This window comes from Mus pahari, chromosome X (genome assembly GCF_900095145.1).
Source record: "Mus pahari chromosome X, PAHARI_EIJ_v1.1, whole genome shotgun sequence".
In the NCBI taxonomy this organism is placed as follows: domain Eukaryota; kingdom Metazoa; phylum Chordata; class Mammalia; order Rodentia; family Muridae; genus Mus; species Mus pahari.
In genome coordinates this window covers 80,270,329-80,296,622 of record NC_034613.1, presented here as the reverse complement: position 1 = coordinate 80,296,622, position 26,294 = coordinate 80,270,329, and the positions used below count along the sequence as shown (strand labels likewise).

Here is a 26,294-nt window from a genome sequence, read left to right as displayed (position 1 = left end):
GTGTGTGTGTGTGTGTGTGTGTGTGTGTGTGTGTGTGTGTGTGTGTGTGTGTGTGTGTGTGTGTGTGCGCGCGCTCGCGCCAGTATAACTGCAGCAGACCTTCTGTAACTTTCTCTGAGATAGTCTCTCACTGACCCAGAACTTGCTAGGTAGGCCAAGCTAGCTGGATGGGCAGCCCCAGGGATCCATCTGTTTTCCTTCCATCTCCCCAGTGCTCAGATTACAAGGGCAAGTCTATACTCAACATTTTTATGGGTTTTGGGGGGGTGTCAAATTCAGTTTCTTCTGCTTGTACAGGTACTATGCCATCTATATCTTCTTAGCTCCTCTTTTGTTTTTCAAGACAGGTTTGTCTCTCACTGACTTAGAGCTTATTGAATGGGTTGCTGGCTGGCTGGCCTGGTAGTTCCAGAAGTCACAGGGAGCTGCCTGTCTCTGCCTCTCCAGTGTTAGGGTGACAAGTACTAGCAACTGATCAGGCTGCTTTTTTGTTTGCTTTTCTTGTCACGGATTAAACAATTTCATGACAAAACTATCTTTCAAGCCCTTTAACAATTTCTAGATAAGGGAGTTTTTTTGGTATAGTAGTGCATACCCAGCACTTGGGAGGCAAAGGCTATTTAAGGTCCACCTTGTCTGTTTATTGTGTTTGAGGCCCGATAAGGCCACATAGTTTGACAGTATTTTTTTTAACTTTTCTGTAGTGTTGTTGCAAATATAGTAAATTGTGATGAATTATATCATGGTTAGAGGTCTGTTTCAGTTTAGAGTAAGCTATTCATATATCAAAGGTGAGTTGTTTTTCTGTTAATCTTCAACATTTACCTGAATTCTTATATCATTTAAAATTTGGGAAATTCTGGGTTTAGATTTTACTGTTTTCAAAGGCGAATGGAATAGAAAAAGAATGACATGTGGATGGTATTAGAAAAGTCTGATGGTTTTTGTTTTTATTATCTTTGTAGATAATGTTGGTAGAGCTTGAACATGGTATGTTAGATTAGGATGGAGGCTTACATAAAGTAGTGAGATTTACCCTTGTGGAGATTCTAGGCTTTGTTAAAAAAGAAAAAAAATCTATGATTTTTCTGGAGTATTGGAATCTTATGTATTTGTAAGATATCATAACAAACTTTGATTCTTGCTTTTTAGTAATCATGGATACCTTGAGCTTATATACCACTATAGTGCATTTTAAATATTTTTATTAGTTTGTATTTTTAATTTGTTTTAAGATGTATTTATTGTTATATCTAAGTACACTGTAGCTGTCTTCAGACGTACAAGAAGAGGGCATCAGATCTTATTACAGATGGTTGTGAGGCACCGTGTGGTTGCTGGGAATTGAACTGAGGACCTTCAGAAGAGCAGTCAGTGCTCTTAAGCACTCTCCAGCCCCCTTAAAATGTTTTTAAATTGCATGTCTATGTGCTTGGAGCTGGGGTGACACAGGCTTGTGCATATGTATGTGTGTGAATGTGGGGGCTTCATACACCATGGCATACATGGCAAGGCCAGAGGACAACTTGAAGGATCTAGATCTCTCTGTCTACTATGTGGATCCTAGAGATCAAACTGAGATCACCCATCAGCTATCTTAACAGCTCATCCTGTGTGTGTGTGTGTGTGTGTGTGTGTGTGTGTGTGTGTGTGTGTGTTTATGTATGGATGTATGGGTGTATGTGTCTATATTTCATATGTATATAGTTTCTAAATCCAGCTTGTAAAATCTTTGAATATTCTCTATTTCATAATTAGAAATGCTGTTCCATAATGTTCAGAATTTTTCAATATTGTTCTCAAGAAGAGTCATTTGTTGAAAGTAATTATTTTCTTAAATAAAGCTGTTTTTTTTTTCAAGATGTCCATGCAATATTGCTCATCCAAGTCATAGTCCAGGTTAAAACAAATGGGAATGTATTAGGATAGCTTCCTAGGCACTCTGCTATCTTAAGTACACCACTTGGAAAGTCCATGTGAAGTTATGTTTTGATGACCTACTTTATTCCATATCAGTTTTCAAATCCCTTGTTCTCAAGAGTTTGTACACTTAAAGTTAGTTCAATCATTTAAGAGCTTTTGTTCAGTTGGGATGTGCTGGTATTTATTTGCTAAAAACTAATAGATTCATTGCTAAAATAGTTTTATTTGATCACATCTTTTTTACATAAAAGTAACTTTGTTTTCAAAAAGTAAAGTTACCTAGTGGAATGGCGTAGTTTTGTAATTTAAAAAATATTTCATGAGTATGAGTATTTGGCCTACATATGTGCATGTTGCATGCTTGTCTTGTATCCATATAGGCCAGACGAGGCATCCAGTTTCTTGGACCTGGAGTTGCAGATAGATGTAACACTCCATACTTTGTTGGGAAGTGACCCCAGGTCCTTGGCAAGAACAGAAAGTGTTCTTAACCACTGAACAATCTCACTAGCCCCCTATTTTCTATTTTGCAAATCTCTTTAATGTCTCTCTTGGTAGACACTATCTGAGCTTTCCTGCCTACTTTCTATGTCTATTGTGTTGTGATGTATGGTTTTCTTGATATATAAAAATAAATTTCACTTGTATAGAGATAATTAGAAAAAGGCAAAAGTATTTATTATTTTTCCTGATAGTTTAAAGACTCTTCTTTGATCTTGCATTAGAATTCCAGGGGTTTTATATTTTTAAAAGGTATGTGTGGTGTGAAGTCCAAAACCATTTCAGTTAAACTGTTTAGTTTAAAATTTTACTTATTTTTATAAGTATATATTCATTGTATAGAATAATATGTTTGTTATATGCCATCTTTGTTCATGTGTACCTTGTATTTTTATCTTATTTACTTTATTTACATAAAGTTTATGTATTGAACTTTGAGTGGGTATTTTATCAGTGTATGACATTGTGAAATGATTGGTTGTTGGTTGATTCCCTGATTTATGTAGATAGTAAAATGAGTGTATTTCAAGTTCACTGCCTAAAGGCATGTTAAAATATTCCTTCTTTATTAGAAATGTCCAGTATTGGGAAGCTGGCAAATTCTCAGAAGTATAAACATGTTTTCTAAATTTTGGGCTTGAAAGGTTGTATTTGATGATACCTATTGTCAGATTGATTTTTTTTTCTTCTTGAAGTAGTGGGTTTTATTTAGTTTAGGTTTTTTATTTTTGAGAAACTACTGATTCACATGTCAAAATAACTAGTTTTTTTTTTTACCATTCTTTCAAGTAAAAATTGCATTCTATGCAAATAGCAGTTAGTTTAGCCTATAACTCAAATAGTTGCACAATTTTCCTAGAGTAACCTTTATTCTTCAGATATGCTTTGTATATTCATTGTGTTTCATCAATACAAAATAATAAACTTGTTCTCAAGGTTAAAAGCCTTAGGAATTACCAACTTTCTAGATAAGTTGGGTCATGCTTTTAATGCCAGCATTCAGAAAGTTTAGGCAGGAGGATTGCCTCATGTTTGTAGCTAACCTGTGTTTCACACTGAGTTCTAAAGTCAACTTGGGCTACAGAGGGGAGACTGTCCCCCTCAAAGTTACTAGATTTTACTGCTTCATCAAGAATGTTCTCAAGTGAAAGTACCTTGCTATGGTGGTAGAAAGAGTACAGTGACTATCAGTACAATTAGGTGCTTTTCTTGGGATTCATATTTTTCAGGTCTACAATTTTCCCAGTTTTCCTTCTGTATCAATACAAATACCAGTGTTAGGAAGTAGCTTTCTTCTAACTGGTGCTGTTCCAGACCTTGTGTGCACTTTCTGTTACAAACTTATTGCTTCTGTTGACATTCAGAGTAAATTCAGTGCTGTGTGGTACATTGTGTGTAGAGGTGTGTTATTTAGTCAGAGAAGATTTGGAGAAATTTCATTAAGTGAGAGAGAGTAACTGTTAGTCTTCAATCTAACTAATCAAATGAGAAAATTACAAACATGAGAACTCTAAGGCTACATAGAACACTGGAGCTAGAGTCGTGATTATTTTAAGTATTCAAATATTATGTGGCAAAGTCCATTAACATATGTATTTCTTAGGCTTCTGTGTGGTTATGCCAGTTACTAATTGATGGAATGTGAAATCTTGAGGATGAACTGTTGGAAGATTCTGTGGCGATGTTGTTTGCATACATTGTCACTATTATACATATATGATTCTGGCAAAAATCTTTGATGCATATATGCATAGAAAGTTTCATTCTAAATTTTGGTGGGGTTTTTGTTTCCCCTCTTTTGTCTTTTAGGCATTGACAAAGGATCCCCAGGATTACCCTGATAAAAAAAGCCTACCTCATGTACATGTTGCACTGTGGATAAATTCTCAAGGAGGCAGGAAGGTGAAAGCTGGTGATACAGTGTCCTATGTTATCTGTCAGGTAAAACAATTCTGTTGTAGAAGACTTGTGCTTCTTAAGAATCCTGGGCTGGGAACGTGGCTCTATGGGAAGTGTTTGCATATGTGAAGACCTTAGTTCATATCTCCAACCCTCACAAAAAAAGACTGGTAGAGTAGCTTGTATTTGTAACTGTAGTACTAGAGGATGGGGTCATATAGATACTCAGAACTTGATGGCATTCATGGAATGACTCTGTTTCAAAAATATAAAGAACAGTACTGGAAGAAGTGGCTCAGCAGTCAAGAGCACTGGCTGTTGCTCCAGAGGATCTGGATTTAATTCTAGCACCTATTTGTTGGTGCAGAACTGTTGGCAACTCTAATCCCAGGAGATCTGATACTATTCTGGCCTCCTCAGGTACCAGATATACATGTGTTGCATAGACAGACATACAGATAAAACTCATGCACACAAAAAAATACAAGGAAAATACAAGGTAGAGTAATTGAACAAGTCACCTGATATCTACCTGTCCTCCACACACACGTGCACACATGAATGTTTATACACACTAAACCACTGGTCTTGGAATCTTGGATCAAATCTGGATTACCACATTACCTTAGTAGTAGTCTTCTAAAGACCTGGTCCCATATAGAGATGGTTTAGTTGGAAGGCTTGAAGATATACTTTATGGAAAAAACAGAAATGATCCAACTAGTTTTTCCTTTCTCCACACCCATCTCACTTCCCCTTCTCTACAGGCTGTCTCCTTTATGCTTTCCTTCCTCCTATTCTGTGAGACACCTCTAAGGGTACTGTAATCTTTCTCAACATTCTTTACAACTAAAAAGTAGTTTTGTTAGAGAATGGCATATCCTTAACAGGGTCCGTAGGGAAGTAGGGCAGGGTAGGACATAAGGGTTTTTGTTTTTTTTTTTTCTCTGAAAGTACTTGACTCCAGTTGGAAGAAAAGAACATCAAACTTTTCTCCCTGCATGCAAAAGGAAGTTAGTAATCAGCCTCTTTCGAGTTCTTTAAAATTACTAATGTATGGCCTACTTCACCCCAAGAAATAATTCATCTGAGTAAGATTATTTTTTTCATTAATAAGAGACATAGTACATTATTACAGTAAAATATTTAGGTAAACCTTAAAATTCATTTCTGTACAATTGACCTCTGCTAAAACACAACCAGTAAGCTTTATAAGCAGAAGGCTTCGTGACAGCCAGAAGCTAGTGTGTTAATGTAATATCTGCCACATACTGTAGATGATGTACATAACAATGATAAGTACATGGACAGGAATCAGCACTTGACTCTATCTCCCTCCTAGGGTTACCCTTGATTAAGAACTGTTAGCGAAAGCCAATTCCTGCAGGAAAATATTTCCATAAATGTCTGGCTTGCTCAGATTCTTAATGTGCTTTGCATATTGCTTCTGACAAGTCTCATCTCAAAAAAACAATTTTCAAATTATGCAAATAAAGATTTTGGTAAATAGGCTAGTTTTTTTTCGCGTATGTCTTCACATACATTGAAAAGCTCTTAGATTATTAATGACAAGAAGAGATAGTAGCTTATAAGTTTGAAAAGTAATACAGGTTCAGGAAAATAGCATCTAATGATAATATCAAGAAGGTTAAATATTTTGTTTAAAACTAGAATGGAGGTATTTGGGTAATCTATAAAATAGTATGATAGATGTATTTAAAAGTCAACCTTGTATTCCTTAATGTCAAAATGTTTGGTCTTATTCTTGTTTTGATTAAAATACAAGTCTTTAAAATACTGATGCTAACGCAGTACAATAAACCCTATTTGATGTCACTTTAGCATCTTTCTACCCACTTAATGCAGGCCCTTCTTTTTAAAGTACAGTTCATATTTGTGTTTATAACTTATTTTTCTTTAACACATTCTTAGAAATGACAAAGGATTTTAATTTGCTATTGTTTACCTCAGTGGGACAAGCTATCTTTAATCACGTTTGCTAGCCAAAGCTTCCCGTCTCCTTTTCTTTTACGTTTCATAGCATAATATTTAGAAAAAGTTTGAAAATGTTTGGTAACACATTTCTAAAAAGATTGTGTGTTGCCTTGAGGCAGGGTCTTCTCTAAGAATAGCCCATTTTCAAATAGGTTCAGTTTTATTTAATATTTTACATATAGAACACTGACTGTATCCTACTGGTAACTCAAAGCTTTATTTTTAAAATAAATTGTGGTGAGTATTTTGCCCACATGTATGTGTGTATAACAAATATGTGCTTGATGTCTGTGGATGCAGAAAAGAGTATCAGATGCCATGGAACTGTAGTTACAGACTGTTGTGACCTGCCGTGTAGATGCTGAGAACTGAATCCCAGTCCTCTGCAAGAGCAGCCAGTGCTCCCAACTGTTGAGCCATCTTATCAGCCTTTGTCTCCTAATTTTAAACTTGCACTTAGTTTTCATAAGTCATAATTTTTGTAAGGCATACCTTTGACATAATTGCTTTTCGATTTTTTTCCATTAGTTTTCTATTAGCAATGGCTCATGTAGAGTACCTAGTTATCCCTAAAATTCATGAGTTGATACATGGATACCTCAAGAAAGACCAACTTGCTTCCGTATCTGTTCTTAAAAGTTATATGTCACATGTCCATGTATGCCACAAGCTGTTGACATCTTGTTCAGTTTAGGGACTAGATGTTTCAGTAATATATCTTAGGTGAGAGCCTAAATGGTTTTCCAGCACACATTATAAAACCTGTTAGCTAACCAGTTGTGAAATTTGCTGTATTTGAGCTGAGGTTTTAAGAATACAGTGGGAAATACGTTGGGCTCACTCTTAGCTACAAGCTATTTAGAGGTAGAATGCTGTAAGTAGAAAGAATGCTCAGAAATTTGCATCTGCTCTTTAAAAATACAAATACTCTTTTATGAATTCTTCTAGTGATATATATTCGAAAGTAACTGAAAGCACTTGGTGGTGGTTGTTTTGCAGTTCTTTTTTATTATTAATTTAATATTATTTTTATTTTTTTTGTTACACTCCATATTCCATTCCCTGCCCCCCCCCCCATCTGCCTTCTGTCTGCTCCACATCCCACACCTCCTCCCCACCCCACACTGTCTCCACATGGATGCCCCTACCCCTCACCCCACCTGACCTATAAACTCCCTGGGGCCTCCAGTCTCTTCAGGGTTAGGTGCATCATCTCTGAATGAACACAGACCTGAAAGTCCTCTACTGAATGTGTGTTGGGGGCCTCATATCAGCTGGTGTGTGCTGTCTGTTGGTGGTCCAGTGTTTGAGAAATATCGGAGCTCCAGATTAATTGATACTGCTGGTCCTCCTACAGGATTGCCCTTCTCCTCAGCTTCTTTCAGCCTTCCCTAATTTAACAACAGGGGTCAGCTGCTTCTGTCCATTGGTTGGGTGCAAATATCTGCATCTGACTCTTTCAACTGCTTGTTGGGTCTTTCAAATGGCAGTCATAGGATCATGTGCATGCTACACAAGTATTTTACTTTCACTCCAGTTCACCAGTGCCTTAATTTTTTTCACTTATATAAAATTGACTTTAATTTATTATTCCAAAGTAATTGAGTTTCCTCAGTGTGGTGGTGTAAACCCAGCTCTTGGAAGGTAGAGAGAGGAAGATCAGTAGTAGTACAAGGTCATCCTTTGATACAGCACTAAGCTAGAAGTCAGCCTAGGACAGTATATGATCAGCCTCAACAGCAACAAAAAATCATGAAAGAAACGATTAAATTCAACAAAAGTCTAATTCTATACAGTGAGCAGATTTTTGGTACTAAAAGGCAGTCTGAGTATATAGCACATGAAGACATAGCCTTATGGTTGTTTTCAAACGCCCAGGTAGCAGCTGTTACCTCGTTTCCACCTTATAATTCAGTTTGCTTAAAGGACATGATTAAGCATCATTCATTCTCATTAATTTTTTATTGAGTTTTGAAATATGGACAAATTTTAACCTGAGGGTAGCTTTCTTTCTAGAAAATTCATCATATTTAGACCAGGTAGCACCTAATTGAAAGACAGATAAATTCTGCTTCTATCAGGAACAGAAGCTCAAAGAGTAGGCCCTGCCTACTCTGGTAAAGACCATGATGTGGAAGGTTGCCTATGTTTTGAGCTGAATGCTGAGCTGAGAAGAGACTGATTGTGGCAGGAGTGAAAGAATAGGATTCACATTATAATGAGTTCTGCAGAGCAGCTGAGCACTGTGAATAGTTATAATTTACTAGTCTGAATATTAAATTCTGTTGTTTCAGTCAAGAGGAAGAGTGGAGTGAATCATTGGATGTTGGTCCAGTAGAATGATGACTTTTTGATTCACAGATGTCAGTGACATCACTACAGAGCTGTATGTGAGCTAATTACATAGAATCTCACAAGTTTAATATTAAAGTATAAAACAAAGAGCCCCTGAAAAGAGTATCTATCTCACCTTCACTTGCTTGAGGAGGTATCAGCCTTCTCAGTACCCCTTCCCCTAGTCAGGTTTTGAGTACTGCTGCTTTGTATGTAAATTAGTTACTTTTCTGGTCACTGTGATAAAATACTCCAAAGAAACAGAGGACAAAGGCTTTATTTTGGCACACAGTTGGAAAGGATACATGCTTCCATGGTTGGAATTGTGGCTGAAAGTAATTGCATTAGTAGAATAAAAAGAATGTTATTTATTTTTTTATTGTCATGTCTTTAAAAGTCATTCTCAGTAGACTAATAGTCACCAGTATTTTTTTTTCATTTTTTTCTTATGATATGGCAGGTAGAATTATAATCTAGCTAGTATCATCTTACTTGTTTCCTATCCTGACAGAAAAGAGCACAATACACTGGATTTACATTCTCAAGCAATGGATAAGATTAAGACCAAAAAGTTCTTTGTCTTCCTACTCTAAGATACATGGTGATTTTTAACAGGGCAAGACTTTTTGGTGTTTGGAACCAAGGACATTAAATTGAAACGTTTGTCCATGTATTTGATTAAGCAAGTGTATGTGTGATTGAATTGTTTACAACTTTACCTATGCTGTGTCTTCTTCTAGGATGGGTCAAATCTCACTGCAACTCAGAGGGCCTATGCACCAGAGCAATTGCAGAAACTTGACAATTTAGCCATCGACACCCAATACTACTTGGCCCAGCAGATCCACCCTGTTGTGGCTCGGATCTGTGAGCCAATAGATGGAATTGATGCTGTACTCATTGCATTATGGCTAGGTAAGTGTTCCAAACTCATGAAAAGCTTTATAAAGTAGTAGTGATATGCATATTCCTCCTGTGTGTGTTAGTATCCCTGCTTGCAGGAACAAGAGTTTGTCTGTTACTTTTTTATTGTTCTTTGTAGTTTCTTAGCTCATTTATCCCACCAGAATGTGAGCTCCACATACTTGCTGTCTTTGTAAGTCTGTGCCTACAGGTGATATTCACTGAGTGCTGAGGAAAGGAAGAATTGTATGTACTAATATGGTCACAGTGTTTCCATTTTTAAAGGTCTAATTAGTCACCTTCCATTAATAAGGAGGTTAATGATTTTTTGCATCTTGTCTAAAGGTATTTTGTTATAAAGTGAGAAAATGCAACTTTAACTTTTAGCTTTTACTTTAAATTTTCTAAAATTAGACTCACTGTTATTATCTAGAAATTGGATGGTTCTTAATTTATCATCATCTCCAGAGGTGGCAGCTAACCTTGAGGCACCAATGTCTCTTTGATTTTTTTTTTACAGTTTTATCCCTCTGCTATGTCATTATTGCCATCTTTACTTTAAAATGTGTCTCTTAAACATCCCTCATTTCAATTCTAAGTGACCAGAACATAGTTATGTTGCTTTTAAGGTCCCTACTCTATTCTATAGTAAGCAAAGCTGAATGTTTTAAAAGTACTGCTTAATAAAGTCCTCAGATGGTACCTCATTCTCCCTAAATCAAGTACAGTAATGCTACTGACATACTCTCTTTAGCTCTCACAATTTCAGACTAGTTTCTAACTCCAACCTATATTAACCTTCTTCCTACTCTGCATTCCGTGTTCACTAAATAATGTGTTGCTCATTTTCTCTCTATTCGTTGGAAAAATCTTCTCTCATTTTGACTACAATGTTGAGCTGCAGTGTCACAGGACATTGGCATCTCTAGGACCTGGTTTAGATATTAACAAGCCTCTGAAACTTGGTCATACATTGATTTATTTTTTTGCAGGGGGAGGTAATAGAATATAATTGCTCTGACAGAGATAAGATGCTCTGTGATGCTCAGCACAGGACTTGGAGCAGAGGGAGTGCTCAGCACATGTTGGTGTATCTACCTGCCATGCTACTTTCTGGATCCAGTGTAAATATGTCCATCTTCTTTCAGTCCATAGGATTTATGAATAGGTGGTATTCAGTATGTCTTTGGAATGTCATTGGATTTTCCAAAGCTCATTAAAATCATATATATTCCATCCTGCCTGTGTTGAATGTGTTTCTGAGATTAGCCCTACCACCCCCATCCCTACTATCCCCATCAGTGTCTGATCTGGAAGTGGAAACTCATTTTTGACATTTGCCTAAGCAAAACATAATTAGGAAGATAAAATTCTGCTACCAAAATAATCATATAATGTATTCTCCAAGTTGAGTTGTATTTGATGATGTTTATAAATCCTCAGCTGGGAGGAGGAGACTATAAATGCATGATTTTTTAGTGTCATTTTTTTCTGTTATATATTGAGTGCTTACTCTGTTTGCTGTGATAAGTACTTTCCATATCTTATTCAGTCATCGTGACAGCCTCCTTTAGGCATATTGCATTAGCTCCATTTTACAGAAGAGGAAGCATATGAAAAGTAGCTAAGGTGGTTTATCATATAGCTAGTGAGTATGGGGCTGTAGTTAGATTTTTGCTAAGCTGTATGTGACTCTAATGGTTCTGCTTCTGACCACTGTGCTTAACTTGCTCCTTAGCAGTAAATAGCATAGCTCCAAGAGACTGGAAGATGTTCTTTACCAAGAGTGAGGTGGTGTAGATAAGCAAGCATGAGGAGCTTTGCTCTTGTGCTCTCTTAGCAAAATCTAGCTCTTTGTTAGCTCTCCCAATTTGTCCTTTTGTTATATAATAAGTAATCCAAAGGCAAACTGTCCTGTCTTTCTTTGGTTTTGAGTCTGCCAGTGGCTAGTAATTGATAGAGAAGGCACATGGTAAACCGCTCTTGCTGATTGAAGTCAATGGAAGGCCTCCATCTTGAGCCATGGACAAACTGCTGCTATTCTCTCATTCCACGCTACTATTCCTCTATTGGTCTCTTGATAATGGGTATTTATTTATTTAATGCAAAAGCAAGAGGTGTCTTTTCTGACGCATCCTGGTCAACCCTCATTCAGTCCCTAGAGGTGAGTGACGAGAAGATGAACCCAAATGGATAATGGATTTTATAATATCAATGTGTGAAGTTGTTGTCGGTTGTGTAGCTACCCTCCTCTCTTGTGTCTCCTCTTCTCCCATCCTTTTCATTGCTAGCCCTACCAGTAACACATCTTTGAGCCTTTTATTATTCCCTCTTTCTTCATGTGAAGTTCTGCATTAATAAGTACCAGCAGGAAACATTAGTGTGCACTAGGCAGCAAAGTAGGCATTTGCTTCTGCCCTCTTAGGAACTGCTTTTATCGGCAGCCTTTATTTCTCTATTCCACATGAAAAATTAAGGTGGCTGTTCACTCGGGGCTTTGAGCCCACCATTACCGGTTCTCTTGGAGTTTGTGGTTTTAGAGAGGGATAGGGAGGAGATGTGGAAGTAGTGGCACAGTAAGGGGAGTGTGAGGGGTTATGGGGTTTCTAAGAGGTGCGAGCTATAGGCATAAAATTACTGTAATTTATTTTCAAAATGCTAAATCTGTTTTCTTTATGTAAAAAAAACTGCAGTTAGTGAACCGACACTGTTAAATCAGTTGAAGTGTACAAATGTATACATAAAATACAAGCTCTCCAACTGCCTAATCACAGACATAAAATAATTCTCCTGCTTTTAATGTAGTTTTTATCTTTGATTAATGAAATGTATAACAGTGTTAAAACTTTAGTGAAGTTTGATGCTTTGTCCTTTTAGTTAATACAAAGAAATCAGGAATAATGGTATAATTTCATTTAGGAGAATTACGAAGTTCTTGATTTTGATTTTTAAGTCTCTCTTGTTGAAAGCAAGTATACTTTTCAACTACCCTTTTCTTCTCTAATGCCTTTATGCTACTTTCCTTGGAACGAAAGGCAAGCATCAAGTGTTGATTTTATCCTTCACTTTGGAATTTCCCTATTTCTCTCCCATCAAGATACCTCCTGAAGTCTGTCTGATGACATGTTGCATGGCCAGATGTCCTATATGGGAAGGCCATTTTAGTGAAAAGGAGAAAGAGGATAGTCTGTTAAATAATTGAGTGAGTAAGTCTTGTTGAATTGAAAGAGAATAATTTGTTGTAATAACTAATTTATCCCACTATAAAATGTGTATCATTTTTTCTGAAGCGTATTCAAGATTATTGCTATTGGACTTAAATAAAGTAAAATTTTACTCTTTTTCCATCTGTGAATAGGAAAAAATATAGTATTACTCTTCTAATACAATATCCCTATGGGAAACATGGTCACTAAAACTTGGAAGTCTTAGCTTTTGTTATCTAGACTGTAGGTTTTTCCCTCTAGCTCTAGTAAAAGCTCTTTATAGTCTGTGTATGAAATATTCAAAGTGTGCTCAAACATCTAGATAGTCTTCAGTTCCTCAAAGACCAGACTAGTGGTAAGGGTAATCTCAAAATTAATTCTAGAATTTCATCTTTTAGTAAATTTTTATTTCATAAATATTGTACTTAGAATTAATCTTTCCTTCAAAGAGCAGTGAGTTTTACATCTATAAAGTACATTGCTTTATAGTCAATGCTAGAATTTAAGGATTCTTTACCTGGGCAGTTATCTTATTGGTCCTGTGAAATTACGGATGTTTGTAGAATAGAGAATTTCATGTCTGAAAATAATGCATAAGCATTAATCTCTTGTTCCTGAATGAAAATTGAAAGCAAAAGTTCTCCTTTGTAAAATGTCACTAGCTGGTCATGCTGGTCATGGTGGCATATACCTGTAATTCCTAGCACTGTTGAGGCATTAGCAGAAGGTTGGTGGTTATTTTGGGCCAACCTGGGTTCCATAGCAAGACGCCGTGTCAATAAAATAAAATATTATAAAATAAAATAGTGCATGCCACTCATGTTACAGAAAATAAATTTTGTGAATTGACAAGGCCCAGTACTTTTCGAAAAATAGATGGAGTAGTGGGTAAGCAATATTTGGGAATGCTTTGGGTACTGTTGAGGAAGTACATCTACAAAAATCTGATGTAAGGGATAGAATGAAATACATATGCCACAGTAAAACAGTGATGCCACTAGCAGGTGCTTCAAGTATTAATTTGTCAAAGGATTTTTTTTTCCATTAAGCTCCTATAGGAACATCTATATATCACTGTCATTTTCAAGCCTCACATCTTGCAAGCTTGAGAACCTCTTCTTACATTCTGGGGTTCTGTCCCTAGACCATTATCCAGTAACTCCTGTTCCTGGTCTAATTTATTTTTGTATTCATTAAACAACTTAATGTCAGGCCTGTTGTGCCCAGCATCATGATAGACTGAAGGATACAGAGATTAGATATTTCTATTGGTTCTTTTAGTTGAGTTCAGGCCAAGTGATTATTAGTTGATGTCACTGTTGTAAGGATGTTTAGTGGACATCACTGCCTGTTTTCAAAAGATGTAAAATAAAAGGTTATCAAAGTGATGGAAAGCAGATTATTTAAATTAAGTCTTTCCAAATGACAATGAAAATTATGTTGCTTGTACTAGTTGTGGTAGCATACCTCTGTAAGCCTACCACTATGAAAGCTAACAACATAAATTTAAAGCCAGCATGGGTTATATAATGAGACTCTGCCTTAGTTAATTTTCTATTGCTTTGATAAAACACCATGTCTGAGTCAACTTAATAAAGACTTTAAATGGGCTTGGAGTTTGAAAGGGCTAGAGTCTATGAAGGCAGAACAAAGGCTTGGTGGCAGGCAGCTGGACTAACAGCTTAGATTGGGCAGAGAACATACTGAGAATGGTGTGAATCTTTTGAAGAATCAAAGCCATACTTCCTAACCCTTCCCAAATAGTTTCAACAACTTGGAACCAAAGTATTCAAATATAAGAGTCATTCTTACCAAATCATCATGGACTCTTATCTCAAGAAAATAGTAAACCACAAACAGAAAACAAAAAAATAGGGTTGAGGGTATAGCTCTGTGGCAGAGCACTTGCCTATCATTTGAAAGGTCATAGATTTGCTCTTATCAGTATAAAAATTTGCTAATAGGAAAATGGGTAAAACATAGTGAGAAAACTAAATGTTTCACACTAAGGAACCTTAAGTATATTATATGTATGACAGGAAGGGTTAAACTGGTAAGTTCTTGGTTCCACTTTGCTGACAAATGTCAAAACTTATTTTGTTGCTTAAAAGCATAATTTGGACAAAATGAGAAAGAGGAAGCAGTTCAAAATTACTAAGTTACTAAATTACTAAGTTACTAAATTACTAAGTTACTAGAATAGAAGCCTAAACCCTCCTTGGATCCCTTTACCCCATCTATTAGTATAATTGGAAGAGCAGAGGGCTTTTTGTGAGCTAGGGAATCATTGGTCTGTTAGTTTCCAAACCTTATTTAGTATATTCTATCAATTCTCAGGTGTAAATGAAGGAATAAAGGTACTTATAAAGGTTCTTTTGAACTACTATCTAGATTGAGCATCTTTAATCAGAAATGCTGCACAGTCAGAAGCCTTTTGGCACTAACTGACATGATGATACCTAAGCTACCTTCTATGAATGATTTAATAGTTCTGTAACTGTTCTTTTCCTTCAGTTTAAAAAACAAACATGAAACCAACCAACCTTCCCTTCAAAAAAGAACCCCTGATTTATATGGTGGAAAATATCACAACTGCTCTCATGTGATAGTTCATAGTCAAATTGAAAGCACATTGAAGGTATTGCATAAAATTATATGCAGGCTATCCATACAAGGATTATATGGAAAGTAGAAGAATTTTGTGTTGAGACTATCCACAGAGAATCTTGTTATATATGTGCAAATATGTTAAAATTTTAGATATGTACTCTGAACCAAGTCTAGTCCCATGTGTTTCAGATAAGGCATACTCAACCTGTACACATTTCATTAATTTAAAATTCATACTCAGGTGTAGCATTAAGACATTTTTGAGTTGAAGTTATGAATGTTGCCCATTAGGAATTTGTTGCTGTTGAGATTTTGGAGAGCTATCTCTTCCAAAACAGTATAAATATTGGATTAGAAATATGGACTCTGAACATCTCCTAGTCCACGTGTTTTTTTATTATTATTATAAGTATTATAAGTAGGAGTTACATATTTTTTTAATCAGGAATGGCTATATAAAGTCTTAGGACTGCTCTACAATCGGGTTTTAGAACATTTCTATCACTTCTGACTACTCCATTCTTTCTACCTTTCCAGTCAAGACTCCTACAGTAGCAACATTTATCTGATTTCTATCACCATAGATAAGTTTTCCCTAGTCTAAAATTGTATGTAAGTGGTTTTCTACAGTATGTACTTGCTATGTTCAATTTCTTTGACTTCATGTAATATTTTTGATCTACCATGTTTCTTGTATTGGTATTTATTTATTTTTTTCATTTCTGAGTAGTATTGCTGATAGGTCATTATACTGTTAATGTCCTTCCACCTAATTTTCACTTGGAACTATTAGAATAAAACTGGGCATTTTGTATACACAGCTGTTTATGGAGATAGCATTGGTTCTTTAAATTTTCACTGTATTTTCTTAAATTCTAAATTTGCATTTCATATATTGTTTTCTACTAAAGCCTAAATTCATGCAAAAGAAAATGATTTACTTCTTCAGATGATTTTTTTATTTAAGAATGACAATAGCAAGTCTATTAATTGGCTTCCCTAGTATCCTTGCTGACTCTTATTACAAACAGCTGCTTGTGGGTACCAGTTACTTCCTTTTCCCAATTAGAATTTCATCTGTACAGCTTTTCCCTTTTCCCACTTGCATGAGTATATGGAATTGACTGCTTTACTCTAGTTATTTGCAGTTGTATTAAGAGACCTTATTGGTTTTTGTCAGAAGAGAAAAATATTTGATCAAATACATTATGATACTTTTCAGATAAACAAGACTTGATTATAAATAGTTTAAGTATTTGAGAAGAGTCATAAACAAACATTGTAGTCTACAATGGTTTTTAAAAGACAATAGTAGAAAAAAGTAGTTATGTGTCAAATATTAAATTGTGTGATTATGACTGGCGATATTAAGTAAAAACTGTACTGCTATACTCACCCACCCAGTGCCTCTGATGCTTCTTTCTATAAATATGCCTTTGAAACTGAGAGCTTTGATCCTGTTGCCAAAATAATGTAAGATCCTAGAAATTTTCCAATTATAAATGACAGTATTTTAATTTCATTCTACTACCTCTCTGTCCTTCCCTTCTCAGCACAAGTGACTTGATCACTACAAGTTGCAGGATTGAATTAAAGCATACATCATCTCTAGTTATTGTGGGGAAACCACAGCTGTTCATCTGCCAGACAATTAGTTTTCCAAAGCCCACTCAAGTTACCCCCTTCTGTATTCTCTGCCTGACCAAGTGATTCAAGTCACCTATTTAAAGGCAGTCTAGTAGAAGTAGAAGTTTCCTTTCTCAAACAGGACTTAAAGTTTGTTTCTTTAAACCAATTGTTCAGAGAAAGCTGTCGGTAGAAGAGGTAAGGAATTTGGACTTCAGTTTTACATCTCTTGCTGAGCTTTCACACTGTGAGCAGTTTAATATTAATTACAGAACGTATATGCAGGCAGGGCAAGTGTGATGGTAAAGAGTGTGCTTTAAAGGCATTTTTGACAGCTTTTAATTTTGGGTTGTCACACAAAAGGAGTTTTATGCTGCTGGTCTATTTTGCATTCTTAAAATTAAAAATCTCTACCTCTAGGTGGCAGCACCAGATACTTTTTTCCAGTGAGGCCAGCTTTAGTAAGTTCCAGTGTAAGTGTTAAACTTTCAAGTTTACTAAAAACTTTGAAATATTCTATGAGTCTTTGGTTAAATTACTTCATGTGCTGAGTAAGTTTGGGACTTGCTGTAGTCTGGGTTTTCAAGTTTTCTAAAGAATTTGTGACTGCCTCCGCCCCCTTTGAAACATGGCATAGTATGTCGGCTTTACACAAGTAAACCTTCAGTTTGCCTCTTACATGTATAATTTTCCTCCCAAGAAAACCACTTGTTTAATGACGTTTTTATGTTAAAGTAGCAGGTACAAAGGATGTTGCATGCTTGATATTTTAAAGTTGATTGCAGTTTATTTTGCTTTTGTGTTAATAAAAATTCTCAAGCACCATAGCTAAGTGAATACAAGGTTGAAGCTTCTTTCCTTGAAACAGTTCAGCCTGAGAATAAGTCTGAAGTAATTAACTAGCCCAGATGGCCTAGTTACTGCCCTGGGAAAATAACGGTCATTTCTGGAAGTCAACATTTAAAGTAGATGCTGCATAAGCCTTGATATTTTTTCCTCACAGTCAGATGTTTGTTGGGTGTCCTCTGTAAGTAGCAAGTAGGCCATATTCTTTTCTGGTTAACTCCTCAGGCAGGCTGGCATGCAGGTTGGCAGGCAAGCTGGCCACCCGTGTGCTCGTCCATGTACTCAGGTGTGCCAGGTGAACCAAGGCTGGTAGAGGAGGACTAGGGAATAGCCTCTGGTCAGTTGTATACCTGTACAACCCAGCATTATTTTGTTCAGTTTTTTAAAACTACGTAATCTTGCCATTTAGAAAACTCCTGCCCCCTCCCCTTAACGTTAAAATTAGCATTGGAAATTAATTAATAATTATCAGTCAGAATAGTTATAGCTGCTTACTCCTAACTGCAGATTCATCAACATATTCTCTGAATATCCTCTTGTATTCACAACTAGAGATTAATGAAATAGGAGCATTTATCTGTTACTAATCTGTTACTATAGAGAACAAGCAACCCTCCTTATTAATATGGTTTTTTTCACATTCAGTTCCTCTGTCCTCTTGGACGTTAAATATGAGGATGTGTATTCTCCATAGTTTGCTTATTTGTTGTTTTTTTCCCCTAGGAGGCAGATAACTTGTAAACTAAAAGTGATGGCCTTGGCCTGGGCCAATTGCCATATAGCACAGTAACTTGTATCACTTATTATCTAGATTGTTCTGAAAAGAATATTTAAATTTTTTATATGCTGCCATATTAGGTAATACATTAATTTCTATGAAACATAGTTATTAACTTCATGGGTAGCACGAACATGTGTTTCATGTGAATATAGTCTAGATGAAGTTGTATCAGTTTACTACTTTGTATTGTAGTCAAGTATGATTTTATTAAGGGTTTAATATTTATTAAGCACCACTGGACTAGACTTATCCTTTTATTATCTCATTTGAAGTTCAAAACTGTATGGCTGGTGACACTTCCATTTTGTGGGTGAGAAAACTGAGGCTCCACATCACAGTTATCGATTCTTTGTTTGCCACCTTGCTATGTTCAAATTGATTACCTCAAGAAGTTTATAATTACTATCTGTCATTTGACTGACCAAAGAGAACATAGGAGTTTGAGAAATCCAAGGAGTGAAATTTGACAGGAGAAAATTAAATTGATAAGAATGTTTCATGTCCTAAAATAGTTGGTGGAAACAAGATAGTGTATACTGTACCTAGATTTATTTATTGTGTTGTCTCAAATGAAGTGTAGGAATTGCATTTGGCTTCAAGACTGTTGAGTGTATGTGGGCCTATAAAATATGTAGATCCATCGCTTTGTATATGTTTTAAGTTTATGAATTTCAGACACATCTGAGAACATGATGTTGTACTTTGTCTCAGATGCTGCTATTGAATTATAACCACTGAATTAGATTGCAACATACATGCTGTTAACTATTGAGCCAAGATGAAATCGACCGCTGCATTGAAATCAAGGTTTGCAGTTGTGTCTGCATTTGAAGGAGTCGGAATGGCAGCGAACATATTTTCTTTAATGGGATTTTTGTTCTGTTTTCAGTTTTAATGGTCGCACTATATTTTAAGAGTATATATTAGTAACAGGATATAATTTGAGTTTTTTGTGTGACTGGAGAAAAATCCTATGAAAAGCTTTGGAGCATTTTTCTACATGTTGACATGTTTCTTCATTGTGTTGTTAGAGTTACTTGTTTGATTCATATTCTTATAAACAGAGAAGTAATTTGTCGGCGTGATCTTGAGTTCAAGTGGTTTTTACCTGTGCATATACAAACTTGGAAAACATTCTTTTGTAAGAATTTACTTTGGGGATATTTTGTTTTGAATGAATACTCTTTTGTTGTTGTTGTTTTGTTTTTCGAGACAGGGTTTCTCTGTATAGCCCTGGCTGTCCTGAAACTCACTTTGTAGGCTGGCCTCGAACTCAGAAATCCACCTGTCTCTGCCTCCCGAATGCTGGGATTAAAGGCGTGTGCCACCACGCCCGGCTTGGATGAATACTCTTAATATTTTTGTTTGTTTGTTTGCTTGATAGGACTTGACTCCACTCAATTTAGAGTTCATCAGTATCACAAAGATGAAGAGAATGATGCTCTCCTTGGTGGTCCAGCACAGCTAACTGATGAAGAGAAATACAAGGATTGTGAAAAATTCAAATACCTTTGTCCTGAATGTGGAACTGAAAATATTTATGATAATGTCTTTGAAGGCTCGGTTAGTTATTCTGTTTTGTTTCTGTCTTTCGTTTTGTTTGGAAACCAGTACAGAATGCCCTTCCCTACACTTTAGAGAACACACACACACACGCACAGAATATAGACATAAATGAAACATCTAGATTACCTATATATATATATATATATATATATATATATATATATATATATATATATATGAAACATCTAGATTACATATATATATATGTTACATTTCTATCTTTAAAGAATTTTAGTGATGTGAGTTCTGCTTTTATAACTGCATTTCCGCTGAAAAATGTTTAATTGAATGTGCTTTAATAATTGTTTTTGCCTTCCTAGAGTGCTTGACCTTTTTTTTAAATGGACTCTCTTAAAAATTCTCATTATCTCAAAATATTTTTATTAGAACTCCTTAATTAGTAACCTTTGTTTTCCTATTACCAGCCCCCACTTATTAAAGCTGAGAAATACCTGGGTTTATCTTAAATCAAATTAACAAGTATTAGGTATTTGGAAAAGTTTTTGTCTTGACATGCCCCCCTTACCTCCTTTTTTTTTTTTTTTTTTTTTGACAAAGGCGCTTTTTAGGTTTTTTTTTGATTGGTTGGTTGGGTTTTTTTTTCTTTCCATATCAGATGTTTTAAAAAAAATCACAGGGAGACCTTCCTGTCAAGGAGTACTGCCAAAAATGTATCATTGACCTTGGATCAGAACTTGAAACTTGGCCAATTCACTTTATTTCACTGCAGTGTTAAAAGTGTGCTAGCCATTGGCAAATGAGTAGGCAGCAGAACTCTGAAACCTTGAAACTGAAGGAAAATATATCCTTTATCTAAATTAAAAGTAATTATTTTAAGTTAATTTGGACAAACAGCAGATGTTTTGCATTTTTTGAATCAAAACAAAGCAGTTTTTGGAAGCAAGTGCAAGGAAGAGGCAGACACAGATCAGCAATACTTGCTAAATCCTTGAGCTTTGCTTCATTACAGCTGTAAATAAGATAGTTAATTGCATGGAGGCTTGACGACTTGCAGATGGGCTAACTGTGGAAGAGCCGATGTCAAGCTCTGAAATCTCTTCCACCTGGAATTGCTTAGCTTGTCGGGTAGGGTTATACAGCAGATTGGAGCAGGAAACCAACCAAGATGTTTAAGTATCCAGAAGGAAAACAAATGCTCCAGAAACCCCAACAGTTTTTTTTATATCTTATATTTGTTTTGTCTTTCTTTAAAACAAACTGTGACACAATAAAATGTTTCTCCAACTGCTAATAGTTACTCTTCCAAACTTATACTCCTCTTGAAGCATCCTTTCCTAAATAATTTTAATTCTTTTAAGGCACAAGAATTTTAGATTTGCTAATCTTATGATAAATGAGATTGCTTTATTACTTTTGTGGTACAGTACTTTTACGTTTTAGATTTCTCTGCCTAAATTTCAGTTGATGTAGTAACAGCAAACTAGTGTTGTATAAGGGTCTGACCTTGCTTTATCTTTCAGTTTGTAATGAATGACTGCAGATTAAAATTATTGATCAGTGTCTCTAAAAATAATGTTTATTTTTGGTAACATGATTTCCCTGCTATTTTCAAAGAGGAAACGACCTTATCTGTAAGGCCTGTCTTACATGGGATGTAAAGTATTAAGTTCATGGTTTTCCCTTTGACTTTGTAGTTCATTTTGATGATAGCAAAAGAATAGATACCACACACTTCTAATTGGGGTCTTAAAGCCATAAATAACAGGTAAAGTAGAGTTAAAAATTCTCCTGGAAAAGTGTTGTGTGCCAAGAAAAAATGAAGTAAGTTTGAGGCATAACATTGTTCCTGATAATAACCTTGTGTGTACTTGTTTATCCTGGCTTCTATAGGGAATGGAGATGGAGCCCAGCTTGTATCGTTGCAGTAATGTTGATTGTAAGGTTTCACCATTGACCTTTATGGTACAGCTGAGCAACAAATTGATCATGGACATTAGACGTTGCATTAAAAAGTACTATGATGTAAGTATCTGTAACAAGACATTACACACTCGATTTACTGAGGTTTAATAATTGTTTTATAATTTTTATTGCAGTTGAGAACACTTAGGAAATTCATAGTAAAATACTACTAATAAAATGTGACAAACTTTAACATAAAATTTTATTTATTTATTTATTCATGGTGTGGTGCAGGATAATGTCTGTATGGAGGTTAGATGACAATTTGAGGGAGTTGGTTCTTTCTATAAAATTGATTCCTAGGGATCAGACTTAGGTCATCAGGCTTGGTGGTAAGGCCTTAATCAACTAAGCTATCTCGCCTGCTCAAAGCATGAAATTTTACTTTAGCAGTACGATAAAAACTTTGATTTTTCTCATAAATGTCATATCTTTAATTACTGGAGTATTAAGATTGAAAGTTTGATTAGTTTTCTGGAGAAGTTAAAAGAACCATCCTTTAAATTGAAGTGCAGTTTGAGATTTCAAAGAGAATATCTCATTTTCATATATGTACAATAAAAAATCTCAGAAGAATAAGTAAGCTATCTTTGCTTTTATTCTGATTTTTTGTTTTGTTTTCTGAACACATTTCAGATGAATGCATCTTTTTCTCTCTAAAAATTAAAATTTAAAAAGACCGTACATTTCTCATTTTTCTTTGTGTGTCATATCATTTGTCATCTAAACAAATTTTCTGTCACTTAAAAATTCACTATACCTTTTAAAAGGCTGTGTTGACAAGCTATACAGAGAAATCTTGTCTCTAAAAACAAAACCAAAGGCTGTGTTGGCAAGACATTTAAAAAAATGTTGAAGTACTATTAGATAAGACCCATGACTTTACTATTCTATACTTTCTACTTAATAATTAAGATGTAACATAGCCTCTTCTTCTTTGAAACACATGTGATATAATTTGAAACATGTTTCACATAGTAAGAAATATAACAATATAAAAGTGGATATTAAAAAATGGATATTAGATCATAAAGATGAAGAATGAGAACATAGAGTCCCAATGTGATTTAGCATGGAATAATTTGTATTTTCATTTAAAGAAAATAAGTAGGTTTGCCTATTTTAAATAATAATTATGACTATATTTTGTTAAACTCTGCAAAGTTTTAGTGAATAAAGCTGTGCTGGACTTAATGAAGAGCTGGATGGAAGTAAAGGTTATCTACCGGGTCACATTCTACAGTACATGAAACTTTCAGCTCATGAAATGTTAGACCTTTATTTAGCACGAAGAACCCAAATCAGAACTATTCAGCTTCTCATTTACAGGCCTTATTGAGCAAAGTAGGATTCTTGACTCTTGGGAAGCATCCTGACTTTTCCATCTGTGTTTAGTCTATCAAAAGCTTCACCATGGAAATGTTAATGCTAAAAGCAATGACTCTAGTTCTTTCTGTAAGAAGGAGCTATCTGTTTTGACTAAGTTGAGAATAGGCAGAAAAGTGATCCATATAATTAGAACGTGCCAAAACTAAAAGATGAATTTATAAATTGTATGTGGGTGGGTGGTGGTGGTGGTGGTAATGGCCTTAGTTACAAAAGCATTTTTTAAGCTAAATAATCTACTTTTGGAGACCAGGATTTAAGATGAATTGGTTAGAGCCCTTGCTTTCTCTTATCCACCAACTTTCTCTTTAATGAGCAAGTGAAAGTTTTTCTTTACTTAACTGCTTACTTGATTGACTTTGTTAAGATATTTCTGGTTAAAATATCCAAATGTTACTCTTGTGATTAAAGAATGATAGAACCATTGGTTCTCAAAATTTGAAACTTTTCTACTTTATGATCCTAATCCTAAGTGACCAGAGGGAAGAAAGGTAACTCTTTTCCTAGTCTCACCCTGAGGTTGTATGTGAACAGTATATTTTAAAAGTAAGTGAGAGACAGTTTCTATTTTCTGTTGTCTTCAGACACAATGTAATGTTTGTCAGCAGAGGGGTATGATATTGAGTTTTTTGGTTAACCAAGCCTCAAGTGACACTGTTCAGTGAGATGTCTGATAATTAATGGCAATTTACCTAGATACTCATACAGCAAGCATATTTGAAAGGATATTGAGATAAAATTCTGAGATTAAATAACTTTTCTCTGAAGCAGGTTACCAAACTGGCTTCTTCATATTTTGTAATATCAAAAAACACTCATTGAATAGAAGAAGCACTTATTTGTGGACCTTAGTTATAAGAGTATCATTATATTTATTTTAGTCTTAGAATTACAGCAAGAGAAATCAATGTACACCAAGAAAAGACGTGATTCTTAGAAAGGAAAAACTTGGAAGAAAGTTAGGTGGAATATGACACTTGACCAAACTATATAACCTGTAAGGAACATAGTTATAGATTACTATAAAATTAAACCCTGCTTGTGGACGTTGTACATCGTGGTGCGCACTAGGCTCCGCACCACGATGTACAACGTCCACAAGCAGTAGTTCATAAAGTAGTTGCACCTACAGGGTTGCAGCCCCCTTCAGCTCCTTGGGTACTTTCTCTAGCTCCTCCATTGGGGGCCCTGTGCTCCATCCAATAGCTGACTGTGAGCATCCACTTCTGTGTTTGCCAGGCACTGGCATAGCCTCACAAGAGGCTGCTATATCAGGGTCCCTTCAGCAGAATCTTGCTGGCATGTGCATTAGTATCTGGGTTTGGTGGCTGATGATGGGATGGATCCCCGGTGGGGTAGTCTCTGGATAGTCCATCCTTTCATCTTAGCTCTAAATTTTGTCTCTGTACCTATATTCTTTCATGGGTATTTTGTTCCTTATTCTAAGGAGGAATGAAATATCCACACGATGGTCTTCCTTCTTGGTTTTCTTGTGTTTTGCAAGATGTATCTTGGGTATTCTAAGTTTCTGGGCTAATATCCGCTTATCAGTGAGTGCATATCTAGTGACTTCTTTTGTGATTGGGTTACCTAACTCAGGATGATATCCTCCAGATACATCCATTTGGCCGAGAATTTCATAAATTCATTGTTTTTAATAGCTGAGTAGTACTCCATTGTGTAAATGTACCACATTTTCTGTATCCATTCCTCTATTGAGGGACATCTGGGTTCTTTCCAGCTTCTGGCTATTATAAATAAGGTTGCTATGAACATAGTGGAGCATGTTTCCTTATTACCAGTTGGAAGATCTTCTGGGTATATGCCCAGAAGAGGTATTGCTGGATCCTCCGGTAGTACTATGTCCAATTTTCTGAGGAACTGCCAAAGTATTCTTCTAAATCACTTGTGTTTTGGAAAAATGCATCACATGCTCTTCAGTTGTAAATAAGTAGTCCTGACTAGATGAGTAAATGTCATGTAACGTTTTTACAAATGTATGCATCTCAGAATTAAGCAATCTACACCACATGGTAATATTTTAATACTGACTGCTTTAGGAGTAGGGGATGCTTTTCCCCTTCTATACAACCGTGAATTCTTGGAATTCTCATTTTCATTAACATACAAATCTTCAAATGCATAGAAATATAGAACACATTTAATTAATACATTACTCAAAAATGTGAACGAACACATTTTTTTGAGTAATGTATTAATTTACTTAGTAGAAAGACAACTTTGTATTTTACTTCAAAGTTTGGTGAAATGTTGAAAATCAGCCTTATTCAAAATTGATATCATACTTTGAACTGTGTTTGTTAATCTGTTCATACTGAACTGATATATATTTTTTAATCATAAGAAGGCAGATTAAGCTTTTAAGGATAATTATTGAGATTCAAGTTTAGAATGAAAAATTGATACATGTCCTCCCTTAATTTTTTTCCCAAGAACAAACATACATACATACACACACACACACACACACACACACACACACACACACACACACAAAGGGAGAGAAGCACTAGCTAATCTAAATTGGGAAATGAAGAGGGCTTTTTTTAAGCATGAAAATTTCATCATCTTGTCAGCTGGCAGAATGCCTGCTGTGTGGATTCACAAAGGCTAAGAATTACACTTTCATGAAATTTTCCTCACTAACTGCCCTGGTTAATTTGAAAGATAACCCACTGTTCTAATTCATTCCTCAATTGGGCGGTGCAGGTTTTATCTTTGATCTGACAAAGCATTTGTGTTAATCGTTTTGGCCCTCTACTAGACACTCTTGG

General features: G+C 35.5%; 1 protein-coding gene across 2 annotated transcripts in view; it reads left to right on the top strand.

Annotated features, from left to right (window-relative positions):
* Pola1 (DNA polymerase alpha 1, catalytic subunit) overlaps positions 1-26,294 on the top strand; it is a 315,971-nt gene that overhangs the window by 127,089 nt on the left and 162,588 nt on the right. For both annotated transcript variants that reach the window (XM_021187798.2, XM_029534305.1), the window contains exons 31-34: positions 4,234-4,365; positions 9,393-9,567; positions 20,009-20,187; positions 22,042-22,173. In XM_021187798.2, coding sequence (XP_021043457.1) covers positions 4,234-4,365; positions 9,393-9,567; positions 20,009-20,187; positions 22,042-22,173 — 618 coding nt within the window. The remainder of the gene's footprint in view (positions 1-4,233; positions 4,366-9,392; positions 9,568-20,008; positions 20,188-22,041; positions 22,174-26,294) is intronic.